Source organism: Lissotriton helveticus, chromosome 1_1 (assembly GCF_964261635.1).
Source record: "Lissotriton helveticus chromosome 1_1, aLisHel1.1, whole genome shotgun sequence".
NCBI lineage: Eukaryota > Metazoa > Chordata > Amphibia > Caudata > Salamandridae > Lissotriton > Lissotriton helveticus.
The window spans coordinates 486,359,630-486,375,933 of record NC_136057.1 but is presented as its reverse complement, the minus strand read 5'-3'; the positions used below and the strand labels follow the sequence as shown (position 1 = coordinate 486,375,933).

At 45.8% G+C, this 16,304-nt stretch overlaps 1 protein-coding gene across 1 annotated transcript in view; it reads right to left on the bottom strand.

The window, feature by feature from the left end:
• POLR3B (RNA polymerase III subunit B) overlaps positions 1-16,304 on the bottom strand; it is a 943,591-nt gene that overhangs the window by 552,329 nt on the left and 374,958 nt on the right. Inside the window, exons 9-10 of the mRNA XM_078673925.1 lie at positions 11,714-11,822; positions 5,169-5,291 (exon numbers count right to left, since the gene is read on the bottom strand). Of these exons, the coding sequence (XP_078530051.1) occupies positions 5,169-5,291; positions 11,714-11,822 (232 nt within the window). The remainder of the gene's footprint in view (positions 1-5,168; positions 5,292-11,713; positions 11,823-16,304) is intronic.

The following is a 16,304-nucleotide window of genomic DNA, read 5'->3' as shown; positions in this document are numbered from 1 at the left end:
GGTTCCTCTGAGGGTGGTGTTGGGGTCGGTGTAGATCTGGAAGTGCATGTGTTCGGCGGTGCTGAGGGTGTCATCGGTGTTGGTCGAGACTCTGAGAGTGTTCCTATGGACAATGGCGATTCCTCCTCCCACTCCGTTGGAACGGTCTCGGCGGGTGATCTTGTAGCCTTCCGGGATGGCTATGGCGATGTCAGGTGCTGAGGTGGGGTTCAGCCAGGTCTCTGTCAGGAAGGCGACATCCGGGGTGGTGGAGTCGAGAAAGTCCCAGAGTTCGACTGCGTGTTTGCGGGTGGCGCGAGTATTGAGGAGGATGCAGTTGAGGTAGTTGGGTATCTTGGTTGGCGGTTTGGCTTTACCAAACATTAATGTAATACCACATATATGATTCTAAAGTCTGATTAGTAGCAGGAAACTGTTTAAAAAGTGAAAGGCTTGAGAGGGGTGGCCTTGTCAGCCAAGATAGTGGTCACTCCCCTAAGAAACGAGGATGATCCTGGTTGGTGGCGTAAGGTAAACCCCCCTTCACCTTCCCCCAAAGATATTCATGTACTGGGGCAGCCCTGAATGAAAATCGAAGCACATTTTTGGCAGGTTGGCCTACAAATTGGATCCTCACAGCCTGGACCCCGCTTGTGTATGCTCGACCAAAATGGCAGCTGGCGGCCGGCGATCCTGAGCTGACGGTGACTGGGAAGTACCTCAGAATTACAGGACCCATGAGGAGGCCGGACCCCGCACTGTACACCTGCCCGGCATTGACACAAAGCCCTGTGGAGCCTTTAGCAAGAGAACAGGACGGGATCCGCAGCATAGAAGGGGGGCATGTTGTGCTATTACACCCCTGCCCCAAATCAGGCGGTAAGAGCTTTGAACCAGCGTGGGTGCTCAAAAGCACTGGGGCTGGTAGGGTTCACTTGAGGATGGCAATGGGCGTTAATTGATCTTGTCAGCCTCTGCTGAGGCAGCCCCCTACAGGCCCAGGTTGATGCCCCTGCTGCGGGTGTCCTTGATGGACTGGAGAAGCATGGGGAAGAGGAGGGGAGAAGCGGTTTGGATGCTCAATGCTAACCACCACCCGTGGGGTATCAGATGGGCTAATCCTGAAACCCACAAAGACTGTGAGATGAAGCAAGGGCCCTACAAGAGAATGGCCCTAAAATCCCTGGTGTGGTGTGGTAGTGAGCTTTGGGTAAATACAGGGCCAGTCCTGAGACTTGGATGGTGAATGCCGGTGACGAGATCACTATATTATCCCCCACCTTCCTTTTTTGCTGCCTGCGAACATTCAGAGACCTGTTGGCAGGCAATGTATGGCCCTGAGCTAATACTTAATGGGGTAGTGTGGCGCCCTTGGAACCTGTTCTGCTGATATGGACTCCTGCAGATAAGCATAAGAGGCTAGGGGGACTGCCAAAGCAGGGGGCCCTGGGACTGTGCATAACGGACAAAGAGAGTGCAGCTCAACAAACCCCACCCCATGCATTACTGGACCACTGACCAAGTGAAGCTGCTACACTTGTGGGCTGTGCAGAGTGCCGCCCCCGCTGCACGTTACTATCCAGGATGGCAGCAGTGCAAGCAGGCAGGAGTCTGTTCTCAGTTCTTTCAACGCTTTCAGGATCACTTTGAGTGTGGATGATTTCCGGGCATGGTGGGAGCTAGAATCCGTGCAGTGGGAAGGCTGTAATCCTGTGATGAATTTTCTTTTAACTGCCAGACGTGACCAAACAAGATATTTTGGCAGAGTCGCTTTTATCCTTGGAAGACACTGTCTGTGGAGAGGGATGTGAGGCTAGGTGGATTGGAGTACCTGTTGTGAAGGGGAGGTCCTGAGATAGGGGCTGACTGCTTCTTCCTAAACGGACAGCCTGGCTGTCACCGGCTGAGGCCTCATCAGCTAAGATGGACAGATTTACAGCCCAGAATCTGAAGCAGCCAAAGTAACAGGCGAAGGGGATTCCATTCCATTCAGCAGCTCCCCAACACCACAGACGTGCCATCCTGCAAGCCATACAAGCCTTGAGAATGGCAATGGAGATGTAGGTTGGCGAAGTGGGTATGGATGTAATTCCCTTTCATCAACACCTACTCAGTGTGGTCAAGAGATGGAGGGGCATATAGCTGAACTTGAAGCCACTGTCCAGGAGCTCAAGAAAACTGTATAAGGCTTAACTGCAATGTCAAAGATCCTGGATGAGGCAGTAGAGGATGTAGAAAACAGGGTAAACAGGAGCAATCTTCAGTTTACTGGCTTCCCGGATGGATAAAAGACTAGTCGCTGTGAAATTTCTGGAGTCTTGGATCACCTCCTGGATGTCTGTGGATAAATTGTCATTATGCTTTATAATGTAAAGGCTCACAGATCATTGGTGTATAGGAGACCTCCAGTTGCCCTTCTCTTCCTATAATTGCCAAGTTGCTGAACTACAGAGTCAGAGATGTAATCCAAAGAAGAGGTGGGGCCATAATATTGTCTTTCTGCACTACTACGATTGGACAAAGGAACAGAAAACCCTAGGATGTAATCCCAGCCCACTGGATGGATCACCCAGCCAGGATGCGGTCATGGAGTCATGGAGGTAGGCCACAAAGACAAAAGAGATCACACTAACAGTGCAGTCACCCCAAGGGCCTCTAAAGCAGAAAGATATAAACCTGGAGCGGTCTTCGGCAGGGGCTGACCTCCATGTGTAGATCACTAATGCCCGAAGCTCCAAGATGGATGACCCAACGGCAGCAGAGACTTTGATATGGGACCTTGCGGTAGCTCTTTTCTTAACTTGTAGAATGGAGGGGCCTCAGAGTTTGAATAGGTATTCACAGTTTAATATTTCTGTTACGGCAGCAACAATGTGTCTTCTGGATCCAGTCTGGACCCTGGATATATTATAGAGATCAACAGTATGTGCCCTCCAGAAACCTGAGGTCAGCAAAAAAGAATCTCCTTGCTGTTCCCAGGGTCAAAAAGATGAGATGGGGCAAAAGGGCCTTTTCATTTGCAGCTGCAAATGTTTGGAAAACTCTCCCAGACTCTCTCTCGGGGCAACATGTACACTCAATCTTTAGTAAAGCCCTGAAGACATGGTTGTTCCCTGAAAGTCGGGTTGGAGTAGTAATCGGTTCTGCCTGTATGTTATCGGTGCTAGCACCTTGATGCCCTTGGGCTAAGTTCACACTCAAAGTCTCAGATTATTTCATTCATTCAGATGAGGAATCTGAGGTAAGACGTATCTATCAGAACTATGGGCTTCAGTATTGTGTAGAGAAAAAAAATTGTTGGGGCACTTGGTAATAGCTTGATAAGAGTGGAAGAATTGGCTGTAGGCTTGTCCAACAATATTTCCACTGCAGATTTAAAGTGTGGAGGGTGGGAGCCAAGTATGAGAGAATGATTAGAGATGAGAGAATGATGAGAGAGGTTAAGCAGAGAAGGACCTAGGAGAAAGAAAGGTTTAATAGTTTGAGGGCTGCAAGTATCAGGAGGAGCACTTATGGACTGGCAGATTTGTTTACGGGACAAAGTCTGAATCGGATGTTGTGCTAAAGTGTGAGAACATAGAGAAGCGTGATCTAGGATTTATGGAAGTGTAGAAGTGTGAAGGCTTAGCCATGACTTAAAAGACCAAGCTCTAGCAAACTGGTAAAAATCCATCTACAGCAGCAAAAGTAAGAGACTGGCTCTTAGGATTTAACTGAAGCGGCGGAAGTGATTTAACTTAATAATGCAAATATTTTTGCAGAACTATAAGAGTGAAAAAAAACTAACTTTTAGCCTTTTTTCCAAGTAAACACTGTTAGCTGGGAAGATTCGAAGAGAGGTGATTTGTTGTAACAAAAAACACAAAAGTAATCTCACTTATTTCCTATGCAATGAACAGCATTAGCATCCATTTTTATAAAAGAAAAAGCTTATGTAACATGAAATTCAACAATGCACTGTATCTGTTACTTTCTGTACACTTTGGGACATCTGCATTAAATAATGATACCAAGGGGAAGTCCGACTTACTTGTACTTAATGCTGTTAGTTCAGAAAATGGTATAAGCGACTCCAATGTGCCACAATAGATGCTGCAGTCTGGATAAGGACCAGCTTGATCATGAACAGATTTAAAAAAGGCAAAGTAACTCGAAGTGCATTATTCCCAAGTTGTAAACTAATAGTCTATGTACAGTACTAGAAGGTGCTATGCATACACTGAGCGGCAGTACACCGCCCTAAGCCTTCTTTATAATCGAGAACTGCAAAAAGAAAGGACTACAAAAACTGGCACGTTACAGCACAACTCCACAACATGTAGTGATATTATGATAATAGGAAGTGATTGCACCTAGCTGACTTGGAAAACAAACTACTACTCTGACAGACACCACGGAGCAGTCCCGTACATCCAGGCAGAAATACTTTAACATAAAGTGACCAAAGTGCTGCAAAGCCTTACTAATAGCAGATTGAGCGCCACAAAAGGTCTAATTAAGAATGACAATAATAGCAAGTCTTCCCCTCAGTACATCATCACAGATTATAAAATGTCAGGAGCATTGACTGACAAAAGTGATCCACAAGTCAAATGGATAAAATTACCTTCATGGTGAATCGATTACTCTTTATCATTCTCAGCTTGTGGGTATAATCATGAAACGGCCGGGAGAGAAAAAGCTTTCTGTGGTGTCTTATAGCCAGTTTTCCACACCCCTACCACGTACGCATGCATAAGTTACAGACAGCATGATGAAGTGGATTAAGACAAAAAAATGATTGGTGAGTGATGTTAAACCAATGGCTGAAGGGTTATCAAGATTGGTTGGCTGAAGGATTGTCAAGATTGGTTGATAATGGGACGTGGCCAGTGGACTAAGAGTATCAAGCGCGAGCTTGGAACTAGCTTAGCTCTCAAGAGAAGGTCTTCCCCATTTGCTTCCATTGCTGAGGGAAGGGGGAAGAGTGTGGTGGCTCCGGAACGTATGCATCTCTGACAAATACAAGCATGAGAGAGAGTAGAGGGGTCATTTATGGATGAATTTCCACACTTACAATTTACGACATGCCAGACCACAAATCAAGAACATTCAGTTTGCACAATTATTCAAAGTAAACAGAGACAAGTACTCTGTGCTGTGTGTAATAGGTTCATTTTCCTATCCATCGGGCTAAAGTGAGAACACACCTGCATTTGTGTGAAAATCTGAGCCTTCTGGCACTCTTCCATGCTGGGTCCAAATGCAGCCATCACATTTTCCTCCGTCCCGATCATCTGCACGATCTCCTGGTCACTCTCGACACCCATGGCCTATCGGTGGAAGAAGAAACACAGACATTGCAAATGGCTTTGTGTTCGCCCACTGACATTTGCTTATGCTAATTCACCATTGTGTGCCAGTATTGCTTCGCCCCATGCGAGCTCGCCCACGGATTCGGTGCCATCTGGCACTGGCAGGCCATGCTCAAGCCGGCCAAGAAGAGATCACAACTGCAAGCGTGAAAATTAACAGGGAAGGCAAACGATATGGAGAATGCAAACATTTACACATTCCATTTACAAGAGTTTATATTTTGCCCTAATGAGTCAAATGAAAACGTTGACTATTTAGCAACTGTCGGTTAATGTTTTATAGAATGGAAAAAACAGCTGTTATGTGGGTGTCTCGAATGATTCACGGTGAATTAATGATCATTACAGATTTATTTGCTCTGTGTAAGAAAGTTGATAGAATCAGATCTTAAAAGTATTGCATCTGTTATTTTGTAGATTTTTCTAAACTTTTCGTTCTATAGGTCACACTGGAAAATAGCTGAACCAGCTAAGAAAGCACTTAATAGGTTTAGAGAACGCTTTGCAAATAAGTGTTTCAAGGCTGCCGCCAACAGTGCAACCTTTTGTGGTTTCCAGATGGTGCCAATGTCCTGGCCTGAACAAAGCTGCCTGGCATCTTGCCACATCATAAATACCAATATCATGAATCCTAAATTAGATGAAAAATGATGCACTACAGGCAGGCTAGAAAAAAACAGAGGCCAGGAACTTTAACTGTTCGGAAAATACTTTGACAGTGGCTACTGATCAGCAACTGCTTCAGAAAGCAAGAATAAACAATGCTAAGATTACATCTTTTAAGAGAATGTTCTATATTAGGGGGATAGACGCTAGACTTCTGTGAGCAGAGCTCTACGCCAGCCTTTGTACTCTCTTACGCTACATTTTTACAAAAATCCTAAAATTATTAAACAGTATGAAAAAGAGTTACAAAGAAGGCTTTGGAGCAAAATGTATCCAACTGGAAAAATGTCACTTGTCTGTAACAACAGTTCTCCTGGGAGGGAATATTTGCGAGATACATAATCTTAGAATAACTACCGCTGTCAGGCCCAACCTCAAAAACTCCCATATTTTCATTTTACAATCTCATTTCTTTTCGAAAGTAGTTGAACCTTTTGCACTTTTTTGGAAAAAAAATATTTGAAAACGAAAAAGAAAAGAAAAATAGATGAAAAAGACAGATTAAATAGAAAAAGAGCATTGGCAATGGCAATAAACCAAACCAAGCAGAGTGGCGTTGAGCAGTGCAGCGCAGAGTGGCGTAGAGCGGTGCAGCGCAGAGTGGCGTAGAGCGGTGCAGCGCAGAGTGGCGTAGTGCAGTGCAGAGTAGAATAGAGTGGAATAGCGTAGAGTGGAGTAGCGTAGAATGGTGTGGTGTGGTGTAAAGTGGCATAGCATGTTGTGGCGAAGAGTGATGTGGCGAAGAGTGATGTGGCGTAGCGTGGTGCAGCTAATATAGCAGAGTAACAGAGTGGTGTACTGTATAGTTGATTGGAGCAAGGTGTCAGAGTGGAGTGTTACCGAGTGTTGTAAAGTGGACTAAAATGTCACTGAGTGTGGTGTAGAGGTCAGTGTCGTGGAGTGTAATGCAATAGAACGGAGCTGCATAGCATGGAGTGTCGTGGAGTGGAGAGGCCTAGAGTGGAGTAAAGTACTGCAGAGCGGAGTGGAGTAGAGTGTCAGAGGGGAGTGGTGTACAGTGAAATAGAGTGCCGTAGAGGAGTGAAGTGTCGGAGTGGAGTGTCGGAGAATGGAGTGAAGTGTCACAGAGTAGAGAGGAATATAGCAGAGTGGCGTATAGTAGTGTCGCGTGGAGTGGAGTAGTATGGCGTACACTGGAATAGAGTGTTGTAGAGTTAAGTGGTGCAGAGTGAAGGAGTGCGTGAGAGTGGACTGACAGAGTTGAGTGAGTAGAACTGAGTAGAGTGTCAAAGTAGCGTACAGCGAAGTAGACTGAAGTGGACTAAAGTAGAGCAGCGTAGAGTGTAGAAGAGTGGCATAGACTGTAGTGGAGTGAAGTGAAGTTGTATAGAGAGGAGTAGAGTGTCACCGAGTGAAGCGTAACAGACTGGAGTTCAACAGAGTGTCCTAGAGTTGAGTGGAGTTTGGCGTCATGGAGAGGCGTAGAGTAGAGTGTTGCAGGGTAGAGTGTTGCAGGGTAGAGCGTTGCAGGGTAGAGCGTTGCAGGGTAGAGTGTCGTGGAGTAGAGTGTCGTGGAGTAGAGTGTCGTGGAGTAGAGTGTCGTGGAGTAGAGTGTCGTGGAGTAGAGTGTCGTGGAGTAGAGTGTCGTGGAGTAGAGTGTCGTGGAGTAGAGTGTCGTGGAGTAGAGTGTCGTGGAGCAGAGTGTCGTGGAGCAGAGTGTCGTGGAGCAGAGTGTCGTGGAGCAGAGTGTCGTGGAGCAGAGTGTCGTGGAGCAGAGTGTCGTGGAGCAGAGTGTCGTGGAGCAGAGTGTCGTGGAGCAGAGTGTCGTGGAGCAGAGTGTCGTGGAGTAGAGTGTCGTGGAGTAGAGTGTCGTGGAGTAGAGTGTCGTGGAGTAGAGTGTCGTGGAGTTGCACAGAGAGGAGTAGAGTGCTGTGGAGGGGCGTAGAGTGTTGTGGAGGGGCGTGGAGTAGCATAGAGTGTTTTGGAGAGGAGTGGTGGAGCGGAGAATGTTGTGGAGAGGCGGAGAGTGTTGTGGAAGAGTATGAAGTAGCGTAGAGCGTTGCAGAGTGGCGTGTCGTAGCATAGAGTGTCGTGGAGTAGAGTATCATGGAGTACCACAGAGGGGAGTAGAGTGTTGTGGAGGGGCGTAGAGTGTTGTGGAGGGGCGTGGAGTAGCATAGAGTGTTTTGGAGAGGAGTGGTGGAGCGGAGAATGTTGTGGAGAGGCGGAGAGTGTTGTGGAAGAGTATGAAGTAGCGTAGAGCGTTGCAGAGTGGCGTGTCGTAGCATAGAGTGTCGTGGAGTAGAGTATCATGGAGTACCACAGAGGGGAGTAGAGTGTTGTGGAGGGGCGTAGAGTGTTGTGGAGGGGCGTGGAGTAGCATAGAGTGTTTTGGAGAGGAGTGGTGGAGCGGAGAATGTTGTGGAGAGGCGGAGAGTGTTGTGGAAGAGTATGAAGTAGCGTAGAGTGTTAGAGTAGAGTAGTGTAGCGTAGAGTAGTGTAAAATGGATTGACAGCATGGTCTAAAGCAAAGAAAACTGATGCAGTGTGGTGCAGTTTGTACCGACAGTGTGAGCTAAAGCAATGTCATAAAGTGGCCAAAGGGGTATGTGGTGTGTGTGATCTAAACAAGTGAAACCCCAATCCTCCCAAAATTAGAGCAGTCCAGCGGTATAGGACCAATGAAGACAAAAGTAGTAAGAGTGACGAACACACCAACCAATGGTAAGTAATGTGTCATGACACTACAGATGCACTCCTTTGAGGACATATGCACACCCATGTCATGAAGCAGCCGTAATTTGGACTTTTTTTTCTAATGTTGGCAAACATTGGGAGGGATTGCAAAAGGTCAACATGCTACAGTACCACTGAATAATGAAGAAAAAAAACATTCCTACCGTTCACGATCACCAGGAGAGACTAATAAAAATAAAAGCCAAGTCTGTCATGGGGAGGATTATTTGGGGTCTCCTCTACCTTCCCCCAAACTATGGGGAGGGATTTTGTGCTCACATACCTTACCCAAGGGAATGGATTCATTTTATACCCCTTTCCCCCACACTGCCCCAGGGTGGAGATTATTAGTAGTCCCCTTTTTACTTCACTAGGCCTTACTTAGAGGGAATAATTTCATGCCCAGCCCTTCCAACGGATCGCCAACTGTAACTAGATTAATAGTTACTGAGTCAATGACACGTACATCTGTTTTAAAGCACTAAATGGCATATGAAAGGCTAACCCACAGGTCCCGACTGAGACTAAAAGCAGCAGCCTGGCAAATTGCGTCAAACCAGCCCCTACACTTAACATAGTGAGCAAAACTGACCAATCAAAGGAGGTTTTGCAAAACATTTTTGTTATAGAACCTTGTTTAATCACTGACTGGATGGATGGACATTGGCGATAGGGCTTTGTGCCTCCATAATAATAAATAAATAGTTGGCTGGTGACAAGTGAGTGGATGAATTTACTAAAAATGATGACAATGATAAAGACTTTTACCTACGTGGAGCAAATGGTCTCAGTGCCCTGGCCAAGGCTGGGTGCTCTGGTTTTCATTATAGCTTCTGCATTAAGACATCATGCTTCCCAAACACTAATACCATCAGTCCATTAGAAACATGCAAAGCCTGGAAACATTTCACACAGTGCACTTATTTAGTGCCTCAAAAAAATGAAACACAAAGCAATAAGCCTCACTGCCATGAAAAGGGTGGTGGTGAGGCAACCCGGAAAATGCTCGGTTGTGCCGCTGCGGCTCTGTCAGCAAATTTCTGCCTCGGACAGCTGAGCGAACGCCATAGGATCCTGGATCCCTGTTGGTCGCGGTAGTGCGACTGTCGCAGTCGTAATACTGCAGGCAGTCCCGCATTGAGTCGATGGGCGGTCCATACTCCTACTCCGGACCTACTCGATAATATTTTAAAATACAAATGTAAGGCGATAGGGGATTGAATATGGACTGGGACCCCTGGGGGATTCTATATAAAGCAAGAAATAGAGGGACTTAAAAAAAAAAAAAAGAGGTAAGCTGCTCAGCAGAGTAAGGGGTCGATTCCGATCCGGTAAAATCCCGGTCCGTACGATTCGTATCCGGAGGCGTTTCCGTACGACTCGTACGGACGCCGTACGACCGGCCGATTCCGATTCCGATCGGGCGACCCGGACGCGATTCGTACGGTCCACGTCGATTCGTACGGAAAAGCGCACAATCACCTACACACCGTACGGCGCTTATGCCCCATGATCGCAGGGGTACGGCGCGTACCCCTGCGATCATGGGGGGTACGTGCCGTACACCCAGCGTACATGGGGTACACGCCGTACACCCACCGTACATGGGGTACGGTGCGTACCCAATGTACGCTGGGTGTACGGCACGTACGCCCCATGATCGCAGGGGTACGCGCCGTACCCCTGCGATCATGGGGGGTACGTGCCGTACCCGGGGGGGGGGGGGGGGGCGTTCCGTACCTGTTTCGGCGCGAACTGTGCGTTTACGACTGTTTTCAGCTCCCGTAGGAAAAGGGTCGTACGGTGCGTACCCGATACGAATCGTACTTGCTGGGTCGTAAAAACCAGCCGCGAACCGTAGTGATGTCGCGTACAGCGGGTTCCGAGTGAGACTCGTACGGAGATTTGAGTCGTACGGAGTCCTGTACGACTCGTACGGAGTTCGGCACCTAGTACGGATCGTACTTCATCGTACGTACGGGACGTCTACGAGTACGATTCGTACGGGGGAAAAACGCCCCGTACGACGATTCGGAGCGCATTTTACCGGATCGGAATCGACCCCTATGTGTACAGAGATTCAAGGCAACCTATCCCAATATCCAAGCAGACAGAACAAATTTCTCTTGTGATCTCAACATACTGTGATTGAGCTCAAAAGGGGGTGAATGTATGCCCATTAGTGTAGGATGAAGGGGCTAATTAGAGACACTACTGTGCAAGATACCTGGAGTCAGAAGGCTTAGCAAACAAAGAGTGGACTCTAACATGTTCTATTGTGACAAGAGCAGATATGCAGGTAAGAGGGATTCAGAAAGAGTAGCGAAATCAGGCAGGGTGATTAAATATGAGCCACTTTCTTGTTGAGGCATTGAAAACGTAGGTGAAATGATTACTGCTAAGGGCTATGGTCTGATTCACAAAGTGTTTTCATTGTAAGTTAGGCGTGGGACTTATTTCTGACAAAGGTGCTACTACACTTGAATTTTCAAGCATAAGTCGCAGCCTCTCAAGGAAAAAGCCTTGTGAATAAGGAACTAAATTATCTTACATCCTTTCAAGAAGAATGTGCTCACATGTCACCGGCTCAGTGAGGAGTTAAATGAGAAGAGCTTGCCTTCTAAACCCAAAAGAAGGCTGAAGCTGCATTACATATGTAAATAAATATATATTTCATCTTAAAGTGAAGACTCAATTAATGATAAATGCATATCTCTTTAGTATTTTTTTCACAAACATCCCAATACCCCTTCTATGGGTAACCCATCCGTCATGGTGTGGACATTTTTCCATGAGCCTGCAGAGACCTTTAACAATTGTTTTGTTGTTCAATGGAACAATTTCCCAATACCCAGTACATAATTAACATAATTTTGATCACAATAACACATTTTAAATGGGAAATTATAGAGCGGAGTAACTGAATCAGACAATCTGTAATTCTCAAGGAGATATGGGTCATTCCATTAATTAGTTTGCTAAACTACAATTCCATAGATTAATAATAAAAAGAGTACCTTGAATATGATTGCAATTGGTATATCTTCTGATAAGGTATTATGCCTCAGATAAAATCTTCCTTGTTTCACAGCAATATTAGTTCTGCTCTTTTTCTCGTGTGTAGAACTAAGGAAGAAAAGCATTTTAAACAAAAAGTCAACCTCAATTGTACTCCAGACATTAACTCAGGCATTTATACCATAGACTTGCAAAATACGCAATACTACATTTACAAATCAATAAAGCGATCATCTATGTGAGTTCTTAACAAATGAGAGTTGGGGGTCCCTGCTTACATTATGAAAATCACTAGACAGGATTTTCCTATAGCCACTAAAACATTTTGAAAATGTACTTAAAGTGCAGCTAAAAGCAGTAGCAATAGCCAAGAGTTATGTCATTTCAGATGAGATTTCAAACATGTAGCACATAAGCCAGTGGTCTACCTCCTAAGCAATGGTCGACCAAACTTAAGGAATTCATTTATGGGCAATCAACATCAAAAACTAAGATGTCCATGTATGACATTCAGTACATGTGTTATGAACCGAGGGCTTAGTCAAAGAAGTAGAAACAAATTCGTTTTATGCAGTTATCAAAAACCATACAAGACCCTTCAATGCTAATAAAAAGTTGCACAATTATCCTGATGATCATGATGAAATGCTACAAATAGTGACACTGTTTTGAGATTGCAGCTGATGCAACATAACAGCAATAGATTGTGCCTGCGTGCACATCTCCATTACCACGAAGACATCAGCGGTAGATGAAGACTAAAGAACTGCCTCTCAGTGGAACAAATTCCACTTATTACCTTTGCCTATCTAGTACGTGGTCCACATTGGTTTGTTAGTGTAGGCTCTTGGTCACAACTAAAGCACCACACGAAGACAAGGAGATGCTTTAATCACTCTTCTTTTTCGGACAATCTTTTTTCCCTTTTCAGTCTTTCCAAGCTGAACTTTTTGGTGTAACCTTTTATATTCTAACAACATTTAATCCAATTATTGCTGATTAACCTACTTTTCCTAGTTCTGCGTTCACAATTCCTACTCACCAGCACTTTTTGTGTTCTAATTCCTCTATTTATGAAAGCACAGAGGCCAAGACTGAGTTAACTTTGAAGACAGAAAAGAAGGTAAGAAACAATAGTCAGGGCACAGAACACCAATTCACCCCGCTTTCCAACACACCTTTATGCCATTCTATTAGTATAGCATAATATATTAATTAATACGGTGTCATCTACAATGTATAAAAACGATCACAATGCACTACTCCCCATACGATAACTGTTGTGAAAGCATTTTGCGCATTTACGTATGTAGCCCAGGTAGCTGGTAGATATTAATGTGCAGAGCGGGGTTATAATGTTGCTCGAAAAATGCATCTTCAGCTTCTTGCTGTAAGCATGTGGGTTTTTAAATTTCTGATGTCAGTGGGTATGTTGTTCCAGCACCTGGGGGAAAGATGGACAGGTTAATTACCTTCAACAATGCTCTTTCTGGTGAATACTCTATCCAACTACAGATTCCTCACCTTTCAAAAATCCCCAAACACCAAGCTTGATCTGAAAACATTTTCAGCATAGTTCCTGCGCTTTGGTAGGTGGCATTGTGAGGCTCCGGCATTCATTGCAACCTGGAAGTGACAGCTGGAGCCTCATGTTAGTGTCAACCCAGCGCACTGACGTCAGTTTCTTTCTTGACATGGTCTGCGCCTTCAAGGAGCTCAAAACCAATTATTGTGCCTGTGTGCAGATCTCTAATCTGGGACCTTTCAGATGGGGAAAAAAAAGAATTCCTCAAAACGTGAAGGTGGGTGGATGGTGAGGAATCTGCAGTTAGATGTAGTATCCACCAGAAAGAACGTTAATGTAGGTAAGTAACTTGCTAGTCTGACGGATATTTCTAACTGCAAATTTCTTTTCTATTGGACAAGATACCAAATCAGAACCTCCTTCTGGTAATAAGTCTGTGGAATGACTAAAAAGTCCTGCAGGATCGAGAGGCCCTTCCCAGCAGACTTGGCTGTCAAGACAATAATGATTCGTGAACATTTGACAAATATCCAGGGCAAGCACTCCACATGACAGCATAATGGTAGCAGTCTTGGCCCTGGTGGTATGGGCCTTTAATCCTTCTGGAGGCTGCTTCCTGACCAGCACAATGCTAATCTTAATGCAGAGGACTATCCACCAGAATAAAGTCCTCTTCTGGTGTGCCATACCTTTCTTTGCCCCAGATAACCCCACAAAGAGATGGCCGTCCACCTGATGGTCTCTAGTCACAGCAATATGACAACTCGGTACCCTTTTGAGGATCAAACGAAGTTTCGCCTCCTCTTTTGAGGGGTTAGGCAGGTGATACAGGGCAGCGGGACCGACAGAGCCTGAAGCTCACTCAGATGACAAGATGAAGTTATTGCAATGAGAAAGACCGTCTTCAGCATCAAGAGACATAGAGAGCAGCTGTGAAAAGGTTCAAAAGAAGTGCACACAAGAAAAGTAAGGACCAAATTTAGATCCCAGTTTGGCATTACAAAGGGTTTAGGAGGAAGCATGAGGATCAATTCTTTGAGAAATTGAATAACAACAGTTGTTTTGAACACGAACGGGTGGTACAGTACACGCAAAATGCCGAAGGAGCCAACAGACAACTTTCAACTTTGCCCACCGGAAGTCCTTGCTGGTAAGATTTCAAACAACAAGAAATCTGACAGTTTGGTCTGCAATTAGTCTGCCTTACGGGTGCCAGGCCAAGCCACAAATTTGCCCTAGCATCCAGCGTAAGCAGACTTTGTGTAAGGATGCATGGCTACAAGAATGGCATTGACTACTAAAGAAGGAAGATCAAAACGCAGTCAACTGCTGCCGTTCAATTTTCATGCATGGAGATATAGACTGAGCTTCTTCTGCGGCAGAAGATCGCCCTGAAGCAGCAAGAGAGTGTGTTGTAAACTCCAATGCACAAAAGTGTTGACACTGCACACTCTCAACTGCGACAAAGATCGTCCCAGGTTTCTCCCCATTGCTGGAAGACACCCTGTGCCACCTTCGGGTGTAACTACCATTGGCGGTCCACTACACATGGCCGGCTGACTTCATCCGCCTTGATGCTCAAAGATCCTGCCAGGTGTTGTATAATAAAGGAAATGCTATGACGATTCAGCCAGTTCCAGACATGCAGTGCTTGCTTGTACGGGGCACTGGACCCCACAACACTATGTTTGTTGCACTACCGCTATGTTGGTGGTATTATCTCTGAAGATGGGAATCAGCCATTCCTTGATGGATGGAAGGAAGATTTTCAACTTCAAGAGGACATCCCGCAAAACCAACAGATTGATATGGAAATCGGTCTCCGATACAGACAAGAATTCTCTAATCTCCACCTTTCATAGATTACCTTTCCATCCCAGTAGTGACACATCTATTACCACTATTAGCTCAGGGTGGGGTAGGGACAGGGGTCTGCTGCAAGTCTAAATGCAGTTAAGCAGCTACCATTGCAGATCATTTGCAATCTCCTTAAACACATGGATGGAATCTGACAGGTTCTCTTGGTGCTAGGCCCACTGAGGCTTCAGACCCACTGCAGAGCCCGCATATGCCATCTGGCATCGTAGATAAGCAGAATGCAGTCAGCCCATAAGCCAAGAAGTATCAGAGTCGCCCTTACTATGACCGAGGACCAAGGAAGAAACATTGGGATCATAGCCAGAAAGTCCTGGACTCCTTTTGTCCAGTGGAAAAGCCAGAAAACTTACTGTATCTGGATGGCTACGATGAAAAGGAACCTCAGCAAAGGACTCAGGCGTGACTTCTGCACGTTGATTGTGAACTTCAGAGATGTAAGAAGATTCGCTGTCATCTGGAGGTGGTCTACGACTGCAGTGGCAAGTCTGTCTCCAACATCCAGTCGTTGAGGTAGGGGAAAACTGGTGTACCCAACTTCCAAAGGTATGCTACGATCACCACCATCACCTTTGTTAACACCTGAGAGGCACAGGTGAGACAAAAGCCCACCTTGGAAACTAACAATGCATGTGGCCCCCCTTGAACCGCAAGTAGCACCTGTGGGTCCAACTCTACCATCCGGTCTCGGGGATCCAGGGCAGATAGAACTTGGGTCAGCGTGAGCAGGTTGAATTTGCTCTTACGCAGGGAAAAATTGAGAGGTCAATGATCTAAAATAGGACAAAAGTCTTCACCCTTTTTCTGCCCTAGAAAACAATGGGAGTAACACCCAGATCTGATTTAAGAAGCCCCTTTCACCGCAATAGCCAGAACTTACTGCATCAAAATGGACAAATGCTCCTCTGAAAGCTGCTCCGGTATAGGTGGAAGAGAGAGTGGGACAGAAAGTAAAGACAGGACGCAGCCATGTTTGAGTTTCTGCAGGACCTATCGCTTGGATGTTCTGCCTTTCCCCAGTGGAGAAAAGGACTGATTCTGCCTCCCACACATCAGTCCTGCACTAAAGCAGCTTTGAGGGGAAACTAAAGCAGCTTGGAGGTTGCTATTGGTGTGGCTTAGGACTGGGAGCTTTGCCATCACTGAAGACCTGAAAAGGACTGGGGATGGGTCCGCAGGCCTTCATGCTG